Source organism: Hyperolius riggenbachi, chromosome 4 (assembly GCF_040937935.1).
Source record: "Hyperolius riggenbachi isolate aHypRig1 chromosome 4, aHypRig1.pri, whole genome shotgun sequence".
NCBI lineage: Eukaryota > Metazoa > Chordata > Amphibia > Anura > Hyperoliidae > Hyperolius > Hyperolius riggenbachi.
The window spans coordinates 5722644-5747346 of record NC_090649.1 but is presented as its reverse complement, the minus strand read 5'-3'; the positions used below and the strand labels follow the sequence as shown (position 1 = coordinate 5747346).

The 24703-nt window shown below is 44.5% G+C and overlaps 1 protein-coding gene across 1 annotated transcript in view; it reads right to left on the bottom strand.

Annotated features, from left to right (window-relative positions):
- LOC137571084 (WAP four-disulfide core domain protein 5-like) overlaps positions 1-24703 on the bottom strand; it is a 69070-nt gene that overhangs the window by 22846 nt on the left and 21521 nt on the right. Inside the window, exons 2-4 of the mRNA XM_068279766.1 lie at positions 23534-23665; positions 21334-21480; positions 6114-6260 (exon numbers count right to left, since the gene is read on the bottom strand). Coding sequence (XP_068135867.1) covers positions 6114-6260; positions 21334-21480; positions 23534-23576 — 337 coding nt within the window. The 5' untranslated portion in view covers positions 23577-23665. The remainder of the gene's footprint in view (positions 1-6113; positions 6261-21333; positions 21481-23533; positions 23666-24703) is intronic.

Genomic DNA, 24703 nt, shown 5'->3' with positions numbered 1-24703 from the left:
TATAAATACATAATAATAATAATATGGTAGGACATTACACCATGACTATGGTAGGATGAGAGTGTGAGCTCCTCTGAGGACAGTCAGTGACATGACTATGTACTCTGTAATGTGCTGCAGAAGATGTCAGTGCTATATAAATACATAATAATAATATGGTAGGACATTAGACAATGACTATGGTAGGATTAGAGTGTGAGCTCCTCTGAGGACAGTCAGTGACATGACTATGTACTCTGTAATGTGCTGCAGAAGATGTCAGTGCTATATAAATACATAATAACAATATGGTAGGACATTACACTATGACTATGGTAGGATTAGATTGTGAGCTCCTCTGAGGACAGTCAGTGACATGACTATGTACTCTTTAATGTGCTGCAGAAGATGTCAGTGCTATATAAATACATAATAATAATATGGTAGGACATTAGACTATGACTATGGTAGGATTAGAGTGTGAGCTCCTCTGGGGACAGTAAGTGACATGACTATGTACTCTGTAACGTGCTGCAGAAGATGTCAGTGCTATATAAATACATAATAATAATATGGTAGGACATTAGACTATGACTATCGCAGGATTAGATTGTGAGTTCCTCTGAGGACAGTCAGTGACATGACTATGTGCTCTGTAATGTGCTGCAGAAGATGTCAGTGCTATATAAATACATAATAATAATATGGTAGGACATTAGACTATTACTATCGCAGGATTAGATTGTGAGTTCCTCTGAGGACAGTCGGTGACATGACTATGTACTCTATAATGTGCTGCAGAAGATGTCAGTGCTATAAAAATACATAATAATAATATGGTAGGACATCACACTATGACTATGTACTCTTTAACCTATTTTAGTTCCTGGACGTAGAAACTACGTCCAGGAACCATGCCCGCTACCGGCCCGCGGTTCATTAGCCAGGAATCAATGTATCGGGCTATGGTGCCCGATCACTGATTCCTCTCCCCCGCTGAAAAAGCGACTGCTTCTCTCGGAAGCTGCGCCTTTTCTGGCTGTAGCGTCCCCCATGCGTCTCTCTAAGCGTATGTTACGCTTAGAGTGACGTCATGTAAACAAACTCATGGCCGCCATCTTATGGCCAAAAAGTAATACTACAACTAAAAGTTAAAAAAAATAAAAATCAACACACATTTACATTATAAACCTATTGTTTACATCCCACCCTCCCAAAACTACCTAAATAAAATGTTTAACCACTTCTCTACCACGGGGTTTTTCACCTAAAAACCACAGCAATTTTCACATTTAAAGGAGGCAAGGGTTAATGGGCTTAATGGGGGTATAATTTATTTAAAAAAAACCTCACTGATGCTGATCAGTCACTAATGCTGTGTTAGTTATCTGAGAACCTCTCACGAGTGATCTCAGTAACTGTAACAGCATAGTGACTGATACAATGTTTACACACATTCTGCATGAATAAGCACTGTCATTGGCTTTGTGAACACATGTTCACATCAGCCAATCACAGACCAGCGGGTGCCCGACGCGTATGCACGTCCGCGTGCATGCGAACGCGGACGCGAACGCGCACGCGAACGCGCACGCGAACGCGATCGCGCACAGCAGGAAAATAAACAGGAGTTGCCTATCTACGCCCCTGTGACTCAGGTGAATTTTAAAGGGGCGTAGATAAGCGTGGCAGAGGTTGTTAAGTGGTTAATATAAGAAAAAACAAAAACATTACAATAATAAAAAAAAAACATGTAAATATTTACCTAAGGGTCTAAACTTTTTAAATATCAATGTAAAGATGAAATATTTCAATTTTTTTTTATTTTAAACTTGTAAATAGTGATAGATTGAAAACGGAAAAAATGCACCTTTATTTCCAAATAAAATATTGTCGCCATACATTGTGATAGGGACATAATTTTAATGGTGTAATAACCGGGACATATGGGCAAATACAATACGTGAGTTTTAATTATGGAGGCATGTATTATTTTAAAACTATATTGGCTGAAAACTGAGAAATAATGATTTTTTTCCCTTTTTTTTCTTATTCTTCCTGTTAAAATGCATTTACAGTAAAGTGGCTCATAGCAAAATGTACCCCCAAAGAAAGCCTAATTGGTGGCGGAAAAAACAAGATATAGATCAGTTCATTGTGAAAAGTAGTGATAAAGTTATAGGCTAATGAATGGGAGTTGAACATTTCTCAAGTGAAAACGACGGGACGCGAATGGGTTAAAGTGCTGCAGAGGATGTCAATGTAATATAAATAAATAATAATAATAATAATAATATAGGACATTAGACTATGACTATGGTAGGATTAGAGTGTGAGCTCCTCTGAAGACAGTCAGTGACATGACTATGTACTCTGTAATGTGCTGCAGAAGATGTCAGTGCTATATAAATACATAATAATAATATGGTAGGACATTAGACTATGACTATGGTAGGATTAGAGTGTGAGCTCCTCTGAGGACAGTCAGTGACATGACTATGTACTCTGTAATGTGCTGCAGAGGATGTCAGTATAATATAAATACTTAATAATAATAATAATAATAATAATAATAATATAGGATATTACACTATGACAATGGTAGGATTAGATTGTGAGCTCCTCTAAGGACAGTCAGTGGTACAGTCTATAAATATTTATAATAGCCGAGATTTTTGGGGGGCCATAAAAGGGCAGTGGATATAGCAAAGGTTTTTTTTCAGCTATAAAAGGTTGCTGGATATAGCCGATACTTTTTTTTGGGCAATAAAAGGATGCCAGATATAGCCAAGATTTTTTAGGGCTATATAAATAATCAGTTATATCAGCTGGTGAATAAATTTGGATATAATTTAATTCGTTTTTCCAGTATATCAGTTCAAAATAACATGTTTAATATGTTTGAAATTTTTTGTTTGCAAAAGCGAACACAAATTTTCCAGAAAAGTTTGCGAACAGGCAAATCTGGTGAACCGCCTGCCAAACACTCTCTACTTCCTGCTAGTCCGAGGAGCTCAGCGGCAAGTGAGCGGCGACTGGAACACAGGGAGGTGAGTTGCTCTAGGCTTCCCTGTGCTTATTCTGCATAGAGGGGGGGGGGGGGGGGGGGGGAGTATGGAGGGTAGAGTTGGGCCGAACGGTTCCATGCGGACTTCCGTGGTTCGCGTCCCGCAGGCGAACCTTTGCGGAAGTTCGGTTCGCCCCATAATGCACCATGGAGGGTCAACTTTGACCCTCTACATCACAGTCAGCAGGCCCAGTGTAGCCAATTAGGCCACACTAGCCCCTGGAGCCACTCCCCCCCTACTAAAAGGCAGGCAGCGGCGGCCATTACGGTCACTCGTGTGCCTGCATTAGTGAGAGTAGGGCGAGCTGCTGCAAACTGTCTCTCATAGGGAAAGATTTGTTAGGCTTAGCTTGTTCATGGCTGCATACCTGTTCTGTTCAGTGAGCCCACCATACCTGTTCTGTTCAGTGAGCCCACTGGATACCTGCATACCTGTTCTGTGAACCCACCACTGCATACCTGTTCTGTGAACCCACCACTGCATACCTGTTCATTGAACCCACCACTGCATACCTGTTCTGTGAACCCACCACTGCATACCTGTTCTGTGAACCCACCACTGCATACCTGTTCAGTGAACCCACCACTGCATACCTGTTCAGTGAACCTGCCACTGCATACCTTTTCTGTGAACCCACCACTGCATACCTGTACTGTGAACCCACCACTGCATACCTGTACTGTGAACCCACCACTGCATACCTGTTCAGTGAACCTGCCACTGCATACCTGTACTGTGAACCCACCACTGCATACCTGTACTGTGACCCCACCACTGCATACCTGTTCAGTGAACCTGCCACTGCATACCTGTTCTGTGAACCCACCACTGCATACCTGTACTGTGAACCCACCACTGCATACCTGTTCAGTGAACCCACCACTGCATACCTGTACTGTGAACCCACCACTGCATACCTGTTCAGTGAACCCACCACTGCATGCCTGTTCTGTTCAGTGAGCCCACCATACCTGTTCTATGAACCCACCACTGCATACCTGTTCAGTGAACCCGCCACTGCATACCTGTACTGTTCAGTGAACCCGCCACTGTATACCTGTTCTGTTCAGTGAACCCGCCACTGCATACCTGTTCTGTTCAGTGAACCCACCACTGTATACCTGTTCTGTTCAGTGAACCCGCCACTGCATACCTGTTCTGTTCAGTGAACCCGCCACTGCATACCTGTTCTGTTCAGTGAACCCGCCACTGTATACCTGTTCTGTTCAGTGAACCCGCCACTGCATACCTGTTCTGTTCAGTGAACCCGCCACTGTATACCTGTTCTGTTCAGTGAACCCGCCACTGCATACCTGTTCTGTTCAGTGAACCCGCCACTGCATACCTGTTCTGTTCAGTGAACCCGCCACTGCATACCTGTTCTGTTCAGTGAACCCGGCACTGCATACATGTTCTGTTCAGTGAACCCGCCACTGCATACCTGTTCTGTTCAGTGAACCCGCCACTGCATACCTGTTCTGTTCAGTGAACCCGCCACTGCATACCTGTTCTGTTCAGTGAACCCGGCACTGCATACCTGTTCTGTTCAGTGAACCCGCCACTGCATACCTGTTCTGTTCAGTGAACAGTTTTGTGTGTCAGTGTGAAGCAGTACCTTAATTACACTACCTGATTGATGTATACACATGCAAGATGTTTTAAAGCACTTTAGGCCTGTCATTTAGCATTCAATGTGATTTCTGCCCTTAAAACGCTGCTTTGCGTCAAATCCAGATTTTTCCCGGGGACTTTTGGCATGTATCCCACTCCGCCATGCCCCCCTCCAGGTGTTAGACCCCTTGAAACATCTTTTCCATCACTTTTGTGGCCAGCATAAATTTTTTTTTTTCAAAGTTCGCATCCCCATTGAAGTCTATTGCGGTTCGCGAACTTTAACGCGAACCGAACCTTCCGCGGAAGTTCGCGAACCCGGTTTGCGAACCTAAAATCGGAGGTTCGGCCCAACTCTAATGGAGGGTGGCCCCGGTGAAGCGGAAGGGAGGGAAAAGTCGGGCCGCTCTCTCCATGACTGATTGAATCCCAGTGAGGCCGCTGCTCCCCTCTCCATCACAGCGCCCCCCTCCCTGCACACCTTGCATGCCCCAAAAAACAAGCTGGCGATAAGGCAGTGTAAGGGCTAGATGATATGCCATGTTTAGTGTACCGCAAACACCCGCAAAGAGCTTTAGTGATAATGCCAGGGGAGCAAATTCTTGTTTTTACTAGTTGACACCTCCAGGACATAATTGTTAACACTAAGCACTGACTCCACCTGTCTGCAACCGCTAAAGTGCACTGTGTGGACACACTGAATAGCAATGTCACAAGATGAAAACACAGCCATTAGAAGGGCCCTGGGGTTACGTAGATGGTGAATTGGTACTGTAGCAGCAAGAAACTCCACTGGGGACACAGAACACAGGCCTAACTAACGCTTTCCCTATCTGCAGCACACTCTCCCTGATCTGCCCAGCACAGAAGCCAAACACAGACTGCTAAATGGCTGCTGTGCTGGCTTTCTGATAGGTGGGGGGTCCAGGTGGGAGGGATAGCTGATTGGCTGCCATACATCTGCTGACTCTGGGGTGAGGGGTACATTTTAGGCTCCATTATAATGTTGTCATATGTTAGCCTATCGATGCGAACAAGCATTGGTCGCCACAAACTATTCACCAGCAAACAGTTTGGGCCATCTCTACTAATGGTTAGGCAACACCGGGGGGGGGGGGGGGGGTTCTTAGGATAAGGCACCACCAGGTGGATATTCGCTTTACGAGCCGTCAGGGGAGGGTTCTGTGTGAGAGTAGGGAGAAGTTAGGTCATAGTAATCACTGTATTTGGCTATATCACTTTTATCAGCTATATCATTTTTTGTGACTATGTCCAGAGCCCTTTTACAGCCCCCCAAAAATCTCGGCTATAAAAGGCACCCTTTTATAGATGGCAAAACACATCTTGGATATATCCGGTGCGCTTTTCAAAAGAATGCCCGCCATCCCCCAAGCTTTGCAAGCTCCTCCCTGCTGCAGTTCATACATGACCCAGAGAGTTTAGAGTTGCACTTACCAACTGGATCTACACAGAATCGGCCACAACCAATGTGACAGCACTTCTTTTTGCCGGGGCAATCCCAGTCATCGCAGCACTGGAACCATTTCTTTATCGGACAAATAGGAAAAAAACAGAATTTTGGACAAAATCCTTTCTTTGAAACTGGAAAAGAAAAAAAGAAAAAAGAATATATATAATTATATATAATATATAATAAATACTATACTAATATAAATCCAAAATGTGGATGTTTGTTAATCATGCAGCAATGCTTTTGAATGAACTTTGGCACACACATAGTACATTGCCTGGGGATTCTCGTAAAAAGAAGAGGGGAGTACTAATAGCCTTCCACTCTAATGTAAATGTGGAAGTTCCTCATCAAGTGGGGGACTCCCAAGGGCGCTATTTAATTCTGGTCTACACCCTGAACAATGAAATATTTACCTTGGTAAACCTCTCTGCTCCAAATTCAGGACAAATACATTTCTTTGTTCCCTACTTAATAAATTACAAACTATTAAAAAAGGCACACTAATAATGGGAGGTGATATATAATGCTATTATTGATCCCAAGAGAAAAGATTCTATAGCTAAAATCCTTCTGTCTGACAATTTGTATGATCCGTGGAGATCTCTTCATGCTCAAGAAAAATAATTTCCTTTAACTCTCACGTCCATAAGACATTTTCACGCATAGACATGTTTTTAACGGCTAGCCTAACGCTACAGTGAATTTCGGAGGCTAAAATTAATACCATCACATGCTCAGACCATGCTTCTATTTTAATATCTGTTACAATTTCAGGGAACAGACCAGATCGTCCTTTGTGGAGACTAAACATGTCCCTGCTGAACTCCACTGCTAACCTATCCTATATTCAGGGTAAAATTGTTGAGTATTTTGAACTAAACTCGGGCCTGAAGTTAGAGTGGAGTGTCTGTGGAATGCCTATAAAGCCTATATCCCTGGATTCTTCATTCAATTAGGTGCTCGTGCAACACGACAAAAGTCAGAACAAATTAATAGCCTTCTAGATAAAATTAGAATGCTGGAGGTTCAAATTAAATCTAAATTTTCTGATCCCTTCAACCAAGAATTATTTTCCTTAAGGCACAAACTAAAACTATTATTTTGTGCAGACTACGAATACCAGATGTATAAACTGAAACTGACGCACTACTCACATAGTAATAGGGCAGGGAAATTTTTGGCTAGAAGGCTTAAGCATAAACAAGCAAAAACTAGAATTCCTAAGTTGATTCATCCTAAATCTAAATCAGTTTTATATAATCCTAAAGATATTGCCAATGCCTTCTGCGACTATTACAGTTCTTTATACAACTTGAAGGACGATTCTAATACCCCCAACCTACTCTCCCTCTGATAAGACAGTTCTTAGATAAAATCTACCTTCCCTGTAGTCCTCAACAACTAACTGCACTAAATACCCCAATCGATTCCCAGGAAATTTTGCACACTATTAAAACCCTCAAAACTAACAAATCTCCACTCCAGGACCCGACAGCTTCTCCAACGAGTACTTTAAGTGCGTCACTTGCTCCCAAATTAACGGACCTTTTTCATAACTTTATGGAACTATCTTGCTCCATGCAAGAACAATTCACTCAAGCAGTTATTTCTGTAATACTCAAACCAGGTAAGGCCACGGACACTCCCTCCAACTTTAGGCCTATTTCACTCCTCAACTCAGACACCAAAATATTTGCATTGTCCACAAATAATACTATTTTATGTGAAATTCCTTTGATTGTTATACCCTTTATGTTGTCATTAATTCTTATAGCTTCAGCTAAAGCTTCTATAACCAGGGTAAATATTAAGGGGGACAGCGTGTACCCCTGTCGGGTACCATTAGCGATATATCATTTTTCTGCAACATTCACAATAGCTGACAGCGAAGAATACAACGACATAATAGCGGAAAGTATAGGGCCAGAAAAAACAAATGTAGACACAGCACTTCTTGGAGAAAACCCAGTGAACTCTGTTGAAGGCCTTCTCTACATCCAAAGTAAGGAATAGAGAAGGCCTCCGACAGAGCTCCGTGAATCAGAAAAGGTTCAGAACTCTTTGAGTCCCATCTGAAGCCTGCCTACCTTTAGTAAACCCCACCTGGTCCCAATTTATCAATGTAGGTAAGATATCTAACAGTCTTGTGGCAAAGTAATTTCACAAATATTTTGGTGTCTGAGTTGAGGAGTGAAATAGGCCTAAAGTTGGAGGGAGTGTCCGTGGCCTTACCTGGTTTGAGTATTACAGAAATAACTGCTTGAGTGAATTGTTCTTGCACGGAGCCTAGTTCCATAAAGTTATGAAAAAGGTCCATTAATTTGGGAGCAAGTAACGTAGCAAAGCACTTAAAGTACTCGTTGGAGAAGCTGTCGGGTCCTGGAGTGGAGATTTGTTAGTTTTGAGGGTTTTAATAGTGTGCAAAATTTCCTGGGAATAGATTGGGGTATTTAGTGCAGCTAGTTGTTGAGGACTACAGGGAAGGTAGATTTTATCTAAGAACTGTCTTATCAGGGGGAGAGTAGGATGGGGGGTATTAGAATCTGACCTGCGGGTCAGCTGACGTCACTCCATGCGCCCGCCGCCGCTGATTGGCCGAGCGCAGGGGGGGCGTGCCTCAGGGTCTCCTCGGGCTCTTAAGCCCAGAGGATTCAGTAGGTCCTCGTCTGCTGTTGGGAATACTTCGTGTTAGCGCTCAGACCTTGATAGCTTAATTATCTAACTTGAAAGACTGTATATTATCTGTGTATGACTCTGGCTCATTCTGACTACTCTTCCGCTCAGTGATTTTGTACTTCTGCCCATCTGATCTTCCTGCCGACTCTGCCTGTTTAACCTTCTTGTCTCTGCCTTCTGATTTTGTACTGCATCTGCCTGTCTGTTGCCAACTCGATTAGTCTGACCACTCTACTCTCAAGTTGTATAAAGAACTCTAATAGTCGCAGAAGGCATTGGCAATATCTTTAGGATTATATAAAACTGATTTAGATTTAGGATGAATCAACTTAGGAATTCTAGTTTTTGCTTGTTTATGCTTAAGCCTTCTAGCCAAAAATTATACAGGGGGGCTGGCCAGTGTTCCTTCCTGTGATTGGGTGCCAGGGTTTAGGCTGGGAGCCCACTGATTGGCTCAATGAAGTCAGAGGTGGAGCTGGCCAGGGTTCCCCTTCGTGATTGGTTGCTAGGGATTCTGCTGGGAGCCCTCTGATTGGCTCCAGGTCATCATCTCCTTAGTTACAGTATTTCGGATCCGCATATCTGCAATATCCATGGATATCCGGGTTATGCAGCAGATCTGAATTCTAATCGGATAACGTAAAAATGTTCGGATATCCGGGTTACCCGGATATCCGGAATCCTGATTAGCAGCAGTAGTTGTAGTGACGTAATAGCTGGTGGCAGTCTGGCAGCAGAAGATTTGTTCTGTGTGGACCCTGGCAGTGGGTAGAGATTAGAGATGGCCCGAACCTCCAATTTTTGGTTTGCGAACCTCCCGTGAAAGTTTGGTTTGCGCCAACTTTAGCGAACCGCAATAGACTTGTAACAAATAGCGGGGCAGCTGAGGCGAACAGCGCCATCACCGCAACTGCCTCCGTCTCCCCTCCTGGCCAATCACCCGTGCCTCGGGCGTCTAGCACGCCGAGGATGGGTTTGTCTGCTGCCCATAAGGTTGTAGTGACGCGTGCGCGCACGCACCATCACGACCTTTATGCAGCAAAGAGGTGTCTCAGCTGACCTGCGGGTCAGCTGACGTCACTCCATGCGCCCGCCGCCGCTGATTGGCCGAGCGCAGGGGGGGCGTGCCTCAGGGTCTCCTCGGGCTCTTAAGCCCAGAGGATTCAGTAGGTCCTCGTCTGCTGTTGCGAATACTTCGTGTTAGCGCTCAGACCTTGATAGCTTAATTATCTAACTTGAAAGACTGTATATTATCTGTGTATGACTCTGGCTCATTCTGACTACTCTTCCGCTCAGTGATTTTGTACTTCTGCCCATCTGATCTTCCTGCCGACTCTGCCTGTTTAACCTTCTTGTCTCTGCCTTCTGATTTTGTACTGCATCTGCCTGTCTGTTGCCAACTCGATTAGTCTGACCACTCTACTCTCACCAGAGGGCCCTTGACTCTGGTGAGGGGCTCCGTACTGTTAGTACCCACCAGCTCCTCTGGTGAGGTATAGCTAAACCTGTCAGTACTAGAGATGTCGCGAACGGTTCGCCTGCGAACGGTTCCAGGTGAACTTTGGTGGTTCGCATTCGCCTGGACCAGGCGAACTTTTGCGGAAGTTCGATTCGCCCCATAATTCACTATGAGGGTCAACTTTGACCCTCTGCATCACAGTCAGCAGGCACATTGTAGCCATTCAGGCTACACTAAGCCCTGGAGCCCCACCCCCCTTATATAAGGCAGGCTCGCTGGCCATGACACTCACGCATGTGCCTGCTGGGAGAGCTGCTGCAGATTTTTTCTCCTAGGGAAAGATTAGTTAGGCTCTTGGCTTGCTCCTGGCTGATTGTTATTGCTAAAATAGCACCCCTCAACAGCTCTTTTGAGAGCTAATGTTTTCCTGATGTGGTTTTTTTTTGTGTGTGTGTTGCTCACTGACACTGACATTATACAGCCCTATCTGTTGCAGCTGGACCTTGGTAATTGTTATTACTGTGCCAGCCAGGCCCTGCCTAACTATCTATACTGGGACACCTACCTATGCCTACCTAACTACTGGGACACCTACCTATGCCTACCTACCTATACTGGGACACCTACCTATGCCTACCTAACTACTGGGGCACCTACTTACCTATACAGGGACCCCTACCTACCTACCTACCTATACTAGGGGACCTACCTATGCCTACCTACCTATACTGGGACTCCTACCTATGCCTACCTACCTATACTGGGTCTCCTACCTATGCCTAGCTAACTACTGGGACACCTACCTATGCCTACCTACATACCTATACTGGGTCTCCTACCTATGCCTAGCTAACTACTGAGGCACCTACCTATGCCTACCTACCTATACTGTGACTCCTACCTATGCTTACCTACCTATACTGGGTCTCCTACCTATGCCTAGCTAACTAACTACTGAGGCACCTACCTATGCCTACCTACCTATACTGGGACTCCTACCTATGCCTACCTACATACAAGAAGATAATAAGGTTGTTGCTTCATTGTGGACAGACCAAATTTGATCAGCTTGACAATCACTGTTTTTCTATCATTGAGCTACCACAGCCCGGCGACCATATGGGCTGGAAAACTGCCACGGCCTGCACTCTGGCCATGTTGCGCACCAGTCCAGCATGGCCGTCACTACGCAAACAGCTGTTTGCGGTGCATTACACAGTGAGTTTGGTGTGTCAGTGTGAAACAGTTCTCTAACTACACTCCCTGATTGATGCATACACATGCAAGATGTTTGAAAGCACGTTAGGCCTGCAATTTAGCATTCAATGTGATTTCTGCCCTTAAAATGCTGCTTTGCGTCAAATCCAGATTTTTCCCCAGGACTTTTGGTATCTATCCCACTCAGCCACCTGGGGGTCCAGGTGTTAGACCCCTTGAAACATGTATTCCATCACTTTTCTGGCCGGCATAATTTTTTTTTAGTTTTCAAAGTTTGCCTCCCCATTGAAGTCTATTGCGGTTCGCAAACTTTTACGAAAACCGAACCTTCCGTGGAAGTTCACGAACGGGGTTCGCGAACCGAAAATCGGAGGTTCGCGACATCTCTAGTCAGTACTACTGTTGCACCAATCACTATACGTTGCTATTAGCTATTACTTCTGTTGCCTGCTATACTTGTATTATTGGTGATTCTGCAGATCACCATATAATCAGGTATAGTGGGGGGGGGAGGGATTAGCTGTAACGCAGGTGATAAATTAAACAGGAAGTGTAGGCCCAAAGCCCTAATCTTGGTGGATGGCTGTTTCACTTCACTTCACTGCTGGGAATTGTGAGCTCTGATTATATTATATTGCTGTTGTTTGTAAATTGTGTTTTGCTACTTTGATATCTGGTAGGCTTGTGCATTGCGGTTCATCAGATATCTAGCAGCAAGTGTTAGTTTTTAAAAGTTTTTAAAAGTACATTTTTTTTTCTTATTATTTTTTTTTCTTATTATATTCTTATACTGCAGATCACCTAATAACCAGATAACTGTTATTGCTGACACAGATCATTACAGAACAGCAGACCAAAATGTCTATGGAGACACTGTGCAGTCAGGTCAAACTTTTGACCACGGCCGTTAACGACCTAACCAACACGGTCAACGCCCAACAGACACAGATCAACCAGTTGTCTGAGGTGGTGCGTACCCTTCAAGCACCTAATGCACCAGTGCCATCCCCTGTTGTTTTGGAGCCCAGGGTACCTCTCCCTGGAAAGTTTTCAGGGCACAGGTCTGATTTTCAAAATTTCAGAAATCGTTGCCTTTCGTATTTTGAGTTACAACCTACGTCATCAGGGTCTGAGACTCAGGGAGTGACTTTTATTAAAACTTTATTATCTGGGGATTCGCAGACGTGGGCTTACAGTCTCCCTAGTGGTCATGAGGCATTGGCATCAGTTCAGGATTTTTTTAAGGCCATGGCGATTATATACGACGATCCCGATATAGCAGTTACTGCTGAGAGGAAACTCAAAACCCTCAGGCAGGGGCATAACACCGTTGAGACGTATGCTGCAGAATTTAGAAGGTGGGCTGTGTCGGCTAGATGGGGAAAGTTTGCCCTTTTGGATTGTTTTTTAATGGGATTATCTGACGCTGTTGCTGATATTATGTTAAGTCATCCAGAACCTAAAACTGTTGACAATGTGATCTCATTGGCAGTTAAAATAGATCGCCGGGTTCGTTATCAAAGGCAAACTCGAGGTAGATTCTCGGGGAGATTTGTCCCTATCACCTCCCCTTCTCCGTCTCCTTCTCCTCCTCAGGATGAGCCAATGCAAATCGGACATTCCAAATAGTCAGAGGTAGAGAAAAATCAGAGACGAACAGAGATGCTCTGCTTATACTGTGTGGAGAAGGGTCACTTGGTACAGAATTGTCCCAAGAAGGCGGAAAACTATGCCGCCTAGGCATAGCTAGACGTACTACCCTAGGCGAGCCTGTGTTACCTCTAAATGAGAATCGTTTACTTCTCCCGTGTTCTATTACCTGGGAAGATTGGGTTTTGTCTACCCAGGCATTTATAGACTCGGGATCAGCAGCCAATTTTATAGATTATGATTTCGCTATGAGGTTAGGAGTTCCCTTTGTTTCTTTGAACAGACAGATTTTTGTTACTGCAGTGGATGACTCTCCACTTCAGGGGAAACAACCTCTGTCCCAGACTCCTGTATTGTTATGTCAGGTGGGGGTACGTCATAAGTAGCAAATACACTTTTTTGTGCTCAAAATGGCCACTTCCACAGTGATCCTTGGTATGCCATGGCTGCAAAAGCACTCCCCTCAGATTGACTGGAGTTCCGGGCAGTTATTAAGCTGGTCCTCCTTTTGCCATCATAATTGCATGGAGAAAGTTGCTGTTTGCATCACCAAGGTTCAAATGGAAGGATTGCCCGCACCATATATTGAATTCGCTGATGTCTTTGTCCTAAAGCGGCAGACAAACTTCCTCCGCATAGAAGTTTTGACTGTCCCATTGACTTAAGACCAAGTTGTATGCCCCCTAGAGGTCATTTATATAACCTTTCTGGTCCTGAAAAACTTGCTATGCAGGATTACATTAAGGAAAACTTGGCCAAGGGGTTCATCCGTCCTTCGAAGTCCCCGGCCTGAGCAGGATTCTTTTTTGTACAAAAAAAGGACGGTGGGCTTAGGCCATGTATTGACTACAGAGAATTAAACAGCATTACCATAAAGAATCGTTACCCACTCTCTTTAATTGATGACTTGTTTTCCCAGGTTACTGAAACTTGACCTAAGAGGGGCATACAACCTGGTACGCATAAGGGAGGGTGACGAATGGAAGACGGTGTTCAACACGCCCGACGCGCACTACGAGTATTTAGTCATGCCCTTCGGGTTGTGTAACGCTCCCGCCATCTTCCAGGAGTTGATCAATGAGGTCTTCAGATAAGTCCTAGGGCAGTTCGTCCTAGTATACCTGGACGACATACTTATTTTCTCACCCAACTTGATGGAGCACAGGGAGCATGTAAAGTTTGTTTTAAGAAAACTTAGGCAGAACTCTTTATATGCAAAATTAGAGAAATGCCTCTTTGAAGTGTCTGAAAAACAAAAGTTTGCTTTCCTAAAACAGAAAGAACTTGCGATAATTCAGGTTGGAGTGAGCTCGAGATGTCTCCCAGGCACCACTGCTGAATATATGCAAATTAACCATTGTACCCTTAGAAGCTAAACACACCTCCAGAACCACTGGAATGCAATGATGTGTCAGCTTGTGAATAAGTACAGAGCCATAATAATCCAACATGCATACAGACTGTTTCGGATTGTTTGATCCTCATCAGTGCATGGCATGGATTAATTTGGCTCTATGGAGTAGGGCTTGTAAATCCGAGAGGCACAGACTAACCAGCAAGCTCATGGTGACCCAGAACTCATTGGGGTGTGTAAGGGACTACAATGGTCCTAAAAGCCCCCTTGTGTCTGAGGTTCCCTTTTTGGGATATATCATTTCTACCACTGGTTATTTCCATGGACCCCAAAAAAGTATCGGCTGTGCTGGAGTGGCCACAGCCTTTCGGGCTGAAGGCACTCTGAAAGTTCCTTGGCTTTCCCAATTATTATAGAAAATGTATCAAGGAATTTTCTTCCGTGGTGTCACCTCTCACGGAGCTTACCAAGAAGGGGGCAGACACTTATAATTGGTCAGCCAGAAGCGCAGTCTGCCTTTTCATCATTGAAAAAGTTGTTTTGCTCCGCCCCCATTTTGCGGCATGTGGAAGTCACTTATCCCTTTATAGTGGAGGTGGATGCATCAGAGATTGGGGTTGGGGCTGTGCTGTCTCAACACTTCGGTCTTCAGAGCAGACTGCATCCGTGTGCATTTTTCTCTCAGAAGTTTTCTCCCGTTGAGAGAAATTATGATATTGGAAACCGAGAGTTGTTAGCCATCAAACTGGCATTTGAGGAATGGCGTCATTGGCTCGAAGGGGCAGAACATACGATTACAGCCTATACTGACCACAAGAATTTGGAATATATTGAGGAGGCCAAGAGACTTAGCCCCCGACAGGCTCGCTGGTCTTTATTTTTCTCAAGATTCAGATTCATTATTACCTACAAGCCAGGAAGTAAAAACATCAAGGCAGATGCCCTGTCTAGATGTTTTGAGCCTGAGACAGTGCAGCCACCAACCCCTGAGAACATCCTGCCCGAGAAAGTTGTCTTAGCAGTCACCGAGACATGGGAGGATTGGTTTTCTACATTGGGTCCCTACCAACAGGACATTCCCGAGGGGAAACCGGATGGGGTTCTGTTTGTGCCTCTTCATTATCACTTGCAACTTTTACAATTGTTCCATGCACATAAGAATGCAGGGCATCCTGGGGTGGCTAGAATGCAGGATTTGCTTGTGAGATGCGTCTGGTGGCCGTCTCTGGTCTCGGATTGTATGGAGTTCATCGGAGATTGCTCAGTCTGTGCCAGTAATAAACCATCCAGACAGGCTCCTGTGGGCATGCTCCAGTCATTGCCAATGCCTATGCAACAATGGACCCATCTGTCCATGGATTTTGTGGGCGAACTTCCTAGGTCTGAGGGTAAAACTGTCATCTGGGTGGTAGTCGACAGGTTCAGCAAAATGGCTCATTTTATTCCGCTGAACGGACTCCCCTCAGCCAAAGAATTGGCAGATCTCTTCATCCAACACATTTTTCGGTTGCATGGGACACCAGAAAATGTGGTGTTAGATAGGGGAGTCCAATTCGTATCCAAATTCTGGAGAGCTTTTTGTCATCATCTGGGAATGAACCTGTCATTCTCATCCGGCTATCACCCACAGACCAATGGACAAACCGAAAGGGTCAATCAATCACTAGAACAATTCTTTAGGTGCTATGCAGCTGATGCCCAGTTGGAATGGGCGAAATTCTTGCCGTATGCAGAATTCGCACATAACAATCTTAAAAGTACCTCATCAGGCTTCCCTCCCTTCCAGGTGGTCTCGGGGAGATCTCCTAAAATCTCCCCATTGCCAGTGGTGTCCTCTCCTCTTCCTGCGATGGTAGATTGGCAGGAATCCCTTAGGGAGATCTGGACTATGTTTAAAAGAAATCTGGAAAAGGCTTTTTTCACCCAGAAGAAGCAGGCTGATAAGAGATGGTCAGTGGAATGGGAATTTGTACCCGGAGACATGGTTTGGGTTTCAACCCGGCATTTGGCCCTGAAGCAACCTTCAGCTAAGTTGGGCCCCAGGTTTATAGGCCCATACCCCGTGTCCAAAAAGATTAATGATGTCACGTATGTCATTTCGCTGCCATCTTGTATGAGAGGTACAAAGTAGTTTCATGTGTCTTTGTTGAAGCCGGCCGTGCATGTGGATTCCTCCATGTGGTTATTGATGGTGAGCCTGAGTACGAAATTGAGCGAATTTTGGATTCTCGCTGGTTGCGCAATTCGCTTCAATATTTGGTTCATTGGAAGGGGTATGGGCCTGAAGAGAGGTCTTGGGTGCCGGATCGTCGCATGCACGCTGAGGATTTGAAACGTGAATTTCATGGTTTACACCCTGATAAGCCATGTGGGACGTGTCTGGAGTCCACACCTCAAGAGGGGGTACTGTAACAGATAGCGGGGCAGCTGCGGTGAACAGCGCTGTCACTGCAGCTGCCTCCGTCTCCCCTCCTGGCCAATCACCCGTACCTCGGGCATCTAGCACGCCGAGGACGGGTTTGTCTGCTGCCCATAAGGTTGTAGTGACGCGTGCGCACGCGCACCGTCAAGACCTTTATGCGGCAAAGAGGCGTCTCAGCTGACCTGCGGGTCGCCGACACTGATTGGCCGAGCGCAGGGGGGTGTGCCTCAGGGTCTCCTCTGGCTCTTAAGCCTTGAGGATTCAGTAGGTCCTCGTCTGCTGTTGCGAATACTTTGTGTTAGCACTCAGACCTTGATAGTTTAATTATCTAACTTGAAAGACTGTATATTATCTGTGTATGACTCTGGCTCGTTCTGACTACTCTTCCGCTCAGTGATTTTGTACTTCTGCCCATCTGATCTTCCTGCCGACTCTGCCTGTTATACCTTCTTGTCTTTGCCTTCTGATTTTGTACTGTATCTGTCTGTCTGTTGCCAACTCGATTAGTCTGACCACTCTACTCTCACCAGAGGGCCCTTGACTCTGGTGAGGGGCTCTGTACTGTTAGTACCCACCAGCTCCTCTGGTGACGTATAGCTAAACCTGTCAGTACTACTGTTGCACCAATCACTATACGTTGCTATTAGCTATCACTTCTGTTGCCTGATATACTTGTATTATTGGTGATTCTGCAGATCACCATATAATCAGGTATAGTGTCTGGATTATTGTTGATACTGCAGATCACCTAATAACCAGATAACTGTTATTGCTGACATTGATCATTACAAGACTTCAATGGGGAGGCGAACTTGGAAAACTAGAAAAAATTATGCTGGCCACAAAAGTGATGGAAAAGATGTTTCTAGGGGTCTAACACCTGGAGGGGGGCATGGCGGAGTGGGATACATGCCCAAAGTCCCGGGGACAAATCTGGATTTGACGCAAAGCAGCGTTTTAAGGTCAGAAATCACATTGAATGCTAAATTGCAGGCCTAAAGTGCTTTCGAACATTTTGCATGTGTATACATCAATCAGGGAGTGTAATTAGAGTTCTGCTTCACACTGACACACCAAACTCACTGTGTAACGCAGCGCAAACAGCTGTTTGCATAGTGACGGCCGTGCTGGACTGGTGCGTACCATGACGAGCTTGGTCTTCCTCACTCAGTGATGTCAGGTAATGTGTGACTTCCTTCTCAACTTTCAATGGTTCTTTCTCTACCATTGTTAAAGCTTACATCTATTTTTTTAAATACTTGTTCTGCTTGCTGTTCAGTACCTGCAACGAGAATCTTTTATGGAGGGCAAGTCTGCCATTGTGAGTGACCACGGGTAATGGCCGGGGAATACTGGTTTGATTCCGGTCCGAAGTGGGAGCCTAAGAAACAGCTACCACCACCACACATCCAAGGAAGGCAGCAGGCACACTTTCAGCAAAGGAGCAGGAACGGCTAACACACATCCAAGGAAGGCAGCAGGCACGCTTTCAGCAAAGGAGCAGGAACGGCTAACACACATCCAAGGAGGCAGCAGGCACGCTGTGGGCAAAGGAGCAGGAACGGCTACCACACACATCCAAGGAGGGCAGCAGGCATGGCAGCACGTCCTGAGGTAGTGACCAAAAATAACAATACAGGAGGACTTTTGAGGCCCTGCTGTATATGTGATATGAATCAACTTTAAATCCTTTAATGAAAATCTCTTATGGAGGGCAAGTCTGCCATTGTGAGTATAGGTATTACAATGTGCACCTGTCACACATAGACAGGTAGCGGACAGGCACAGTGACACTGCATGTGCTCAACTCACGTAGGTAGGTGGGTGCACTGTATAATAGGTATGTAGGTGGGTCCCCTGTATAATAAGGAGGGCTGCCATGATGAGACATATCATCTTAGCTTGCTGAATGCTCACTGAGAGACATGCTCCAGTGCTGGTGGCCTACCAAGGGCTGTACCCAGTTATAAACCTAAAGCTGTTCAGTGATTAACCCCATTCACTGCTATCACTACACTATTGTTAAATCGTTAATTAGCTTGATTGATGTCATAGTGTGACAGTCAGAGTGTGTGCTCCAGTGCTGCTGGGCCCAGTAGCAAGGGCTGTAAACAGTGATAAGCTGTTCAGTGATTAACCCCTTCACTGTCACTACACTATTGTTAAATCATTAATTAGCTTGATGTCATTTGTGTGACAGTCAGAGTGTGTGCTGCAGCTGCTATGTGTCTGTGTGTGTGCTGTGCACAGACCAGGCCAGCTGCTGCCTGCTGGCCAGCTATTAGCCTTAGGTATAGGTTAGGTTGGGGATTAGCGGATAGGATGACTGTGTTATTGTGTAGTTAACACTGTAGTACTGCAATCATTGCTAGTAGTTGTTAGAGTAGTAGTACTACTGTGTTAGCTTTCTACAGAACTGCTATGCTGTGAGCAGTGCCAGTGTGACAGTTAGTGTGCACTAGTGTCTTCTCCTCTGTTGTCTGACTGTCACTCGGCAGTCGGCACTAGTTGCCACTTGACATGTGGCAAGTGCCACATGACACGAGGCAAGTGCCACGTGGCAAGTGACATGTGCCAAGTGCCAATTGCAATGTGCCATGTCTGGCATGCTCCAGGCACACGTTACACCTGCTGCTGCTGCATTGCCCTGCTCCTGCTGCCTGTGCTGCTCCCACCACCAGGCCAGGGTGCCACAGGCCACTGATACCACCTATATTTAACCCAAAACCCAATTGCTGCGTCATTTTTTGGAGGTGTCTTGGCTGAAAACTGTCATCTCCCAGTTGTGCATTGGACACAATGTGGGCTGCACGACCGCTGTCTGGAACCTCCTGATGTTAATTTACAGCCATTTATTTTTGTATTATACCTCTCCACATAAACAATTGCTGTTTTTCTTAAAAAAACTTCATGCATCATTTACTATAAAAGACGTTTTGGAAGCAATTTAAAGGCCACTTCCAGATTTCAATCCGGATAATGGGTTTGGATATCTGGATAGACTCGGATTTCCAAACGGTTCCAATCCAGATATCTGGATTTATCCAGATTTTTTGCTATCCGGATCCGGAACAACCCGAATATCAAAAAGAGGTATCCGAGCACCATCCTACCTAATAATAGGCACGTGTCCCTGCGTCTGTCCATGTGTCAGTGCCTTTTAGCACTGCGCATCTGCAGGGACATGACGCAGAGGCACTGGCGAGAGCTGGAGGAGGACGGGGCTAGAATGAGCGGGAGGTTGCGGGCATGCACGGCGGGGATGCGCGATGTGAGGGCACGCCTGCTGTGGCGAGGACTGACCTAGACCCAGTTTTAAATGGGCTTAGGTCGCCTAGTTAGGAATGATGCAGTAGAGATGGCCAGAATGCTTCGCAAGCGCGGCGAGCAAAGATCAGGCATTCGTGATTGCAGCGAGCGCATTCGACCCGCCCCCATACATCATCATTGGGATAAACTTTGACCCCTTACATCACAGTCAGCAGGCACATGTCAGCCAATAAGCCTGCACTCACTCAAAGACCCCCCTGGCCCCTTTAAAAACGCTGCAGTGCCCACCTTGTTCCAGTCTGTCCTCAGCTGGAATAATAAGAGGAAGGGGCAGAGCTTGCTGGAGATAGGGAAAGTGTTAGCTAGGCCTGTATGTTTTGATCCTCACTCACAGACTTGTTTTTAACCACTTCAGGAGCACAGGCTTACGCCCCCTAGTGACCAGGCTCTTACAATTTAGACCACTGCTGCTTTAAGGGCTCGCTGCAGGGCTGTATAACCTAGCACACAAATGATTCCCCCTCCTTTTCTGCCCACCAACTGAGCTTTCTGTTGGTGGGCTCTGATCCCTGCCGGCATGTTTTTTTGTTTTGTTTGTTTATTCATTTGTTATTTTTTTATAATACATTTTAATATTTTTTTTAATTATTTTTACATCCCGCCTTTTCTCCCTCTCCCCGCCAGCCAATCACAGCATTGGCTTATTCATTCCGAGTCTTCTGACTGGCTTAAAATTACTGATTATTAGTATAGCTGAAGCTTTGCAGAATTAGGCCTCTTGCACACTACATGTGTTTCCGATTACGATTTGCGATTTTTACTCGATTTTACAACTGATTCCGATTTGTGATTTTTAATCGGTACTTGTTTTGATAGCAACCAGGGAAAATCGAAATCACAAATCAGATTTGCAGCGTGCAGGGGGCCTTACAGGGGCGTCTGTGAAAATCCGCTTACCGCACTCCAACTTGTGCCTTCTCCATTCTGATGCGGAAATGCAATTTCCAGTTGTAAATGCGTAAATGTCAATTCTGTGTAATCTGAATGAGAATTCCTAGTGGCTGGATCTAGGTGGGGTGACTGACTTGTAGTGATGTATCGTTTGTGGACTGCACCTACTGACTGTCAACTGAAACACATATTTCTGGATACCTGGCAGTGGCTCAATGCATTTCTTTCCACAGAATTCACAGCACTTCCATCTTCCAGGACAATGAAAATCATTTTCACATTGATTTACTACGGGACTGATTGGCATAGGGCATCTTGTGGGAGGCACCGGGCAAATTCCATATTTCCCTGTGGAGAGATTGCAAAGATGGACAATCAGTAATGTTCTACACATCACGCAGGCACAGTTTATACATCCATATATTCTGCTCATTGTTTATCACAGATGATGGATATGGTGGTTGTAAAATACAGACGTTAGAGTTGTAATTATCTATCCTATGTATTAAAACTGCTGTGTCCCTGTGTGTGTGTGTCCATACTTTTTTGCTACTGCGTATGTGCGCAGCATGGACAGCCATTGGGACAGGAGGATGGGGCCAGGGAGCTGTGCAGGCAGGCAGGCGCGCATGCACACTGACATTAGAGATGGCTCGAACCTCCGATTTTCGGTTCGCGAATGCAAACTTGCAAAAAAGACTTCAATAGACTTCAAAGGGCAGGCAAACTTTCATAACTACAAACACTGTTTCTGGGCACAAAAGTGATGGAAAAGATGTTTCAAGGGGTCTAACACCTGGACCAGTGCAGTTGTGATATTTTAGCTGTTCCTATTTAATTAGCAATGACTTGATCCCCACTTATGATGATATATATATATATATATATATATATATATATATATATATATATATAATTTAACCAGTTCGGCCTATTCGGGCGCGCTCCCGCATTCGCTCCCGCCGCCCGCCGCTACCCCCCGGATCAGTGAATGGGAATATAATTCCCATTTGCCGATCTAACTTCCCTGCAGAAAAAACGATGCTTTCTATTGAGAGAGCGCAGTATTTCTGCCCCAGGAAACTTCTCCGTCTTCTGTTAGTTCCTGGATGCGAGATCCAGGACTTTTTTGACTGTAGTAGTAAACTGCACCCACATACATTTTTCATTAAACAATTATATTATTTTACATTTAAAATTAGCTGTTTCCCTCCCACACCAAAAATTACCCACATACATATTTTATTAAGGGAAAAAAAATACAATAACAAAAACAACATAAATAGTTACCCAAGGGTCTGAACTTGTTAAATATGCATGTCAAGAGAGTATGTTGTTATATTATTTTAAATTATAAGCTTATAAATAGTGATGGACGCAAATTGAAAAAAATGCACCTTTATTTCTAAATGAAATATCGGCACCATAAATTGTGATAGGGACATCATTTAAACGGTGTAATAACCGGGACAGATGGGCAAATAAAATACATGAGTTTTAATTACAGTAGCGTATATTAATTTCAAACTATAATGGCCAAAACCTGAGAAATAATGTTTTTTTTTCATTTCTTTCTTAATCTTCCTGTTAAAATGGATTTAGAAAAAAAATAATTCTTAGCAAAATGTTCCCTCCAAAGAAAGCCTAATTAGTGGCGGAAAAAAAACAAGATATAGATAAATTCATTGTGATAAGTAGCAATAAAGTTATTGGCAAATGAATGGGAGGTGAACGTTGCTCGGATGCATGAGATTTCCGACACTGCGGTGCTGAACCAGATATATATATATATATATATATATATATATATATATATATATAATCAGATGTAGTAGTGCCTGAATCACACGCCTGGAACAAGCATGCAGCTAATCCAGCCACACTTCAGTCAGAGCACCTGATCTGCATGCTTGTTCAGGGGTTATGGCTACAACCATTATAGCCAAATAGATCAGCAGGGCAGCCAGGTAACTGGTATTGTTTAAAAGGAAAAAAATATGTCAGCCTCCATATACCTCTCACTTCAGCTGTCCTTTAAAATGTACCGCAGCTAAATGTCATTTTGCAAAATTTAAAAAACTTATTTTTTTTCTTTGAATTTTTTAAAAAATTGTTTTACTTATGATTTACAAGGTCATTTTGAAAAAGTTTCTTTTTTGACTTGTTCCCACAATTCTCCCCAATGTGCCTGGACAATGTGGGGAAGAATGATAGCGTTTGTGAGGGCGTGGCAATTAATCGCTGTCTGCGGTGTTGCCTTTAATCTAGATTCTGCTGAATGTTGTCAGATTGGGAATCCAGCAATCCCGACCACCACTAACAACCAGCAAGCACAGAACAATGCAAAGTACTATATATATATATATTTCTAGATGTTAGTGAGCCCTGCTGACTGCGTTACCTGGTAGGACACATTTCTTCCCGCACTGATTGCAGCATTTCATCACTGGTTGTGTACAGTTGTCGTCATACTGACACACGTCCGGATTATTCTGTACACAAGTCACTGGTGGTGGGCACGTTCCATACCTCTCTGTGGAGAGAAGACAGATACCATCAATCAGTAACACTGTAACGTGACATACTCACACGCAATAACTATCGGCCAGTATTGACCATTTCAGCTGACGATCCATGTTGCTCAGACACCCCTTTTCAAAATCCGAATTGAATGCGGATGCGGATACCTAGAAATCCGATCCGAATTGGATATCCGAATTCAAACTTTTTGGTATTCGAATCAGAATCGGATCTCCGAACCAGTATCAGAGATATCCGCCCGGATTCAGATATCCGAGTAGAAAACCGGAAGTGGCCTTTAAATTGCTTCTAAAACTTTTTTTAGAGTAAATGAGGCAAGTAGCATCATGTTTTTTTAAAGGTGAACACTAATTTATTATGTGGGGACTTAAAATTTGTTGCCAGACGAATGACTTTCTTTTGTTGTGTTTAAAGATTATTAAAAACATTTTTTTACATAAAAAATCTTTATGTTATGCGGGACTAGGGGTGTGTTGGGGGGGTGGTTAGGGGTGTGGCCTAAGTGTCCCAGTTTCTATTTCCAAAATGTTGGGAGGTATGGTGGTGTGTGTACAGTGTGTGTGTGTGTGTGTGTATGGTGTGTGTGTGTGTGTGTGTGTACAGTGTGTACAGTGTGTACAGTGTGTGTGTGCGTGTGTGTGTGTGTGTGTGTGCACAGTGTGTGTGTATGGTGTGTGTGTGTGTGTGTGTGTACAGTGTGTACAGTGTGTACAGTGTGTGTGTGCGTGTGTGTGTGTGTGTGTGTGTACAGTGTGTTTGTGTATCTGTGTACTGTGTGTGTATCTGTGTACAGTGTGTGTGTGTGTGTGTGTACAGTGTGTGCGTGTATCGGTGTACTGTGTGTGTATCTGTGTACAGTGTGTGTGTGTAGTGTGTGTGTGTGTGTGTGTAGAGTGTATGTGTGTAGAGTGTGTGTGTGTGTGTATGTGTATCTGTGTACTGTGTGTGTGTCTGTGTGTGTGTGTAAGTGTGTGTGTGTGCGATATTGCATAGTGTGTGTGTGTGCAGTGTGTGTATATGTGATGGTGGT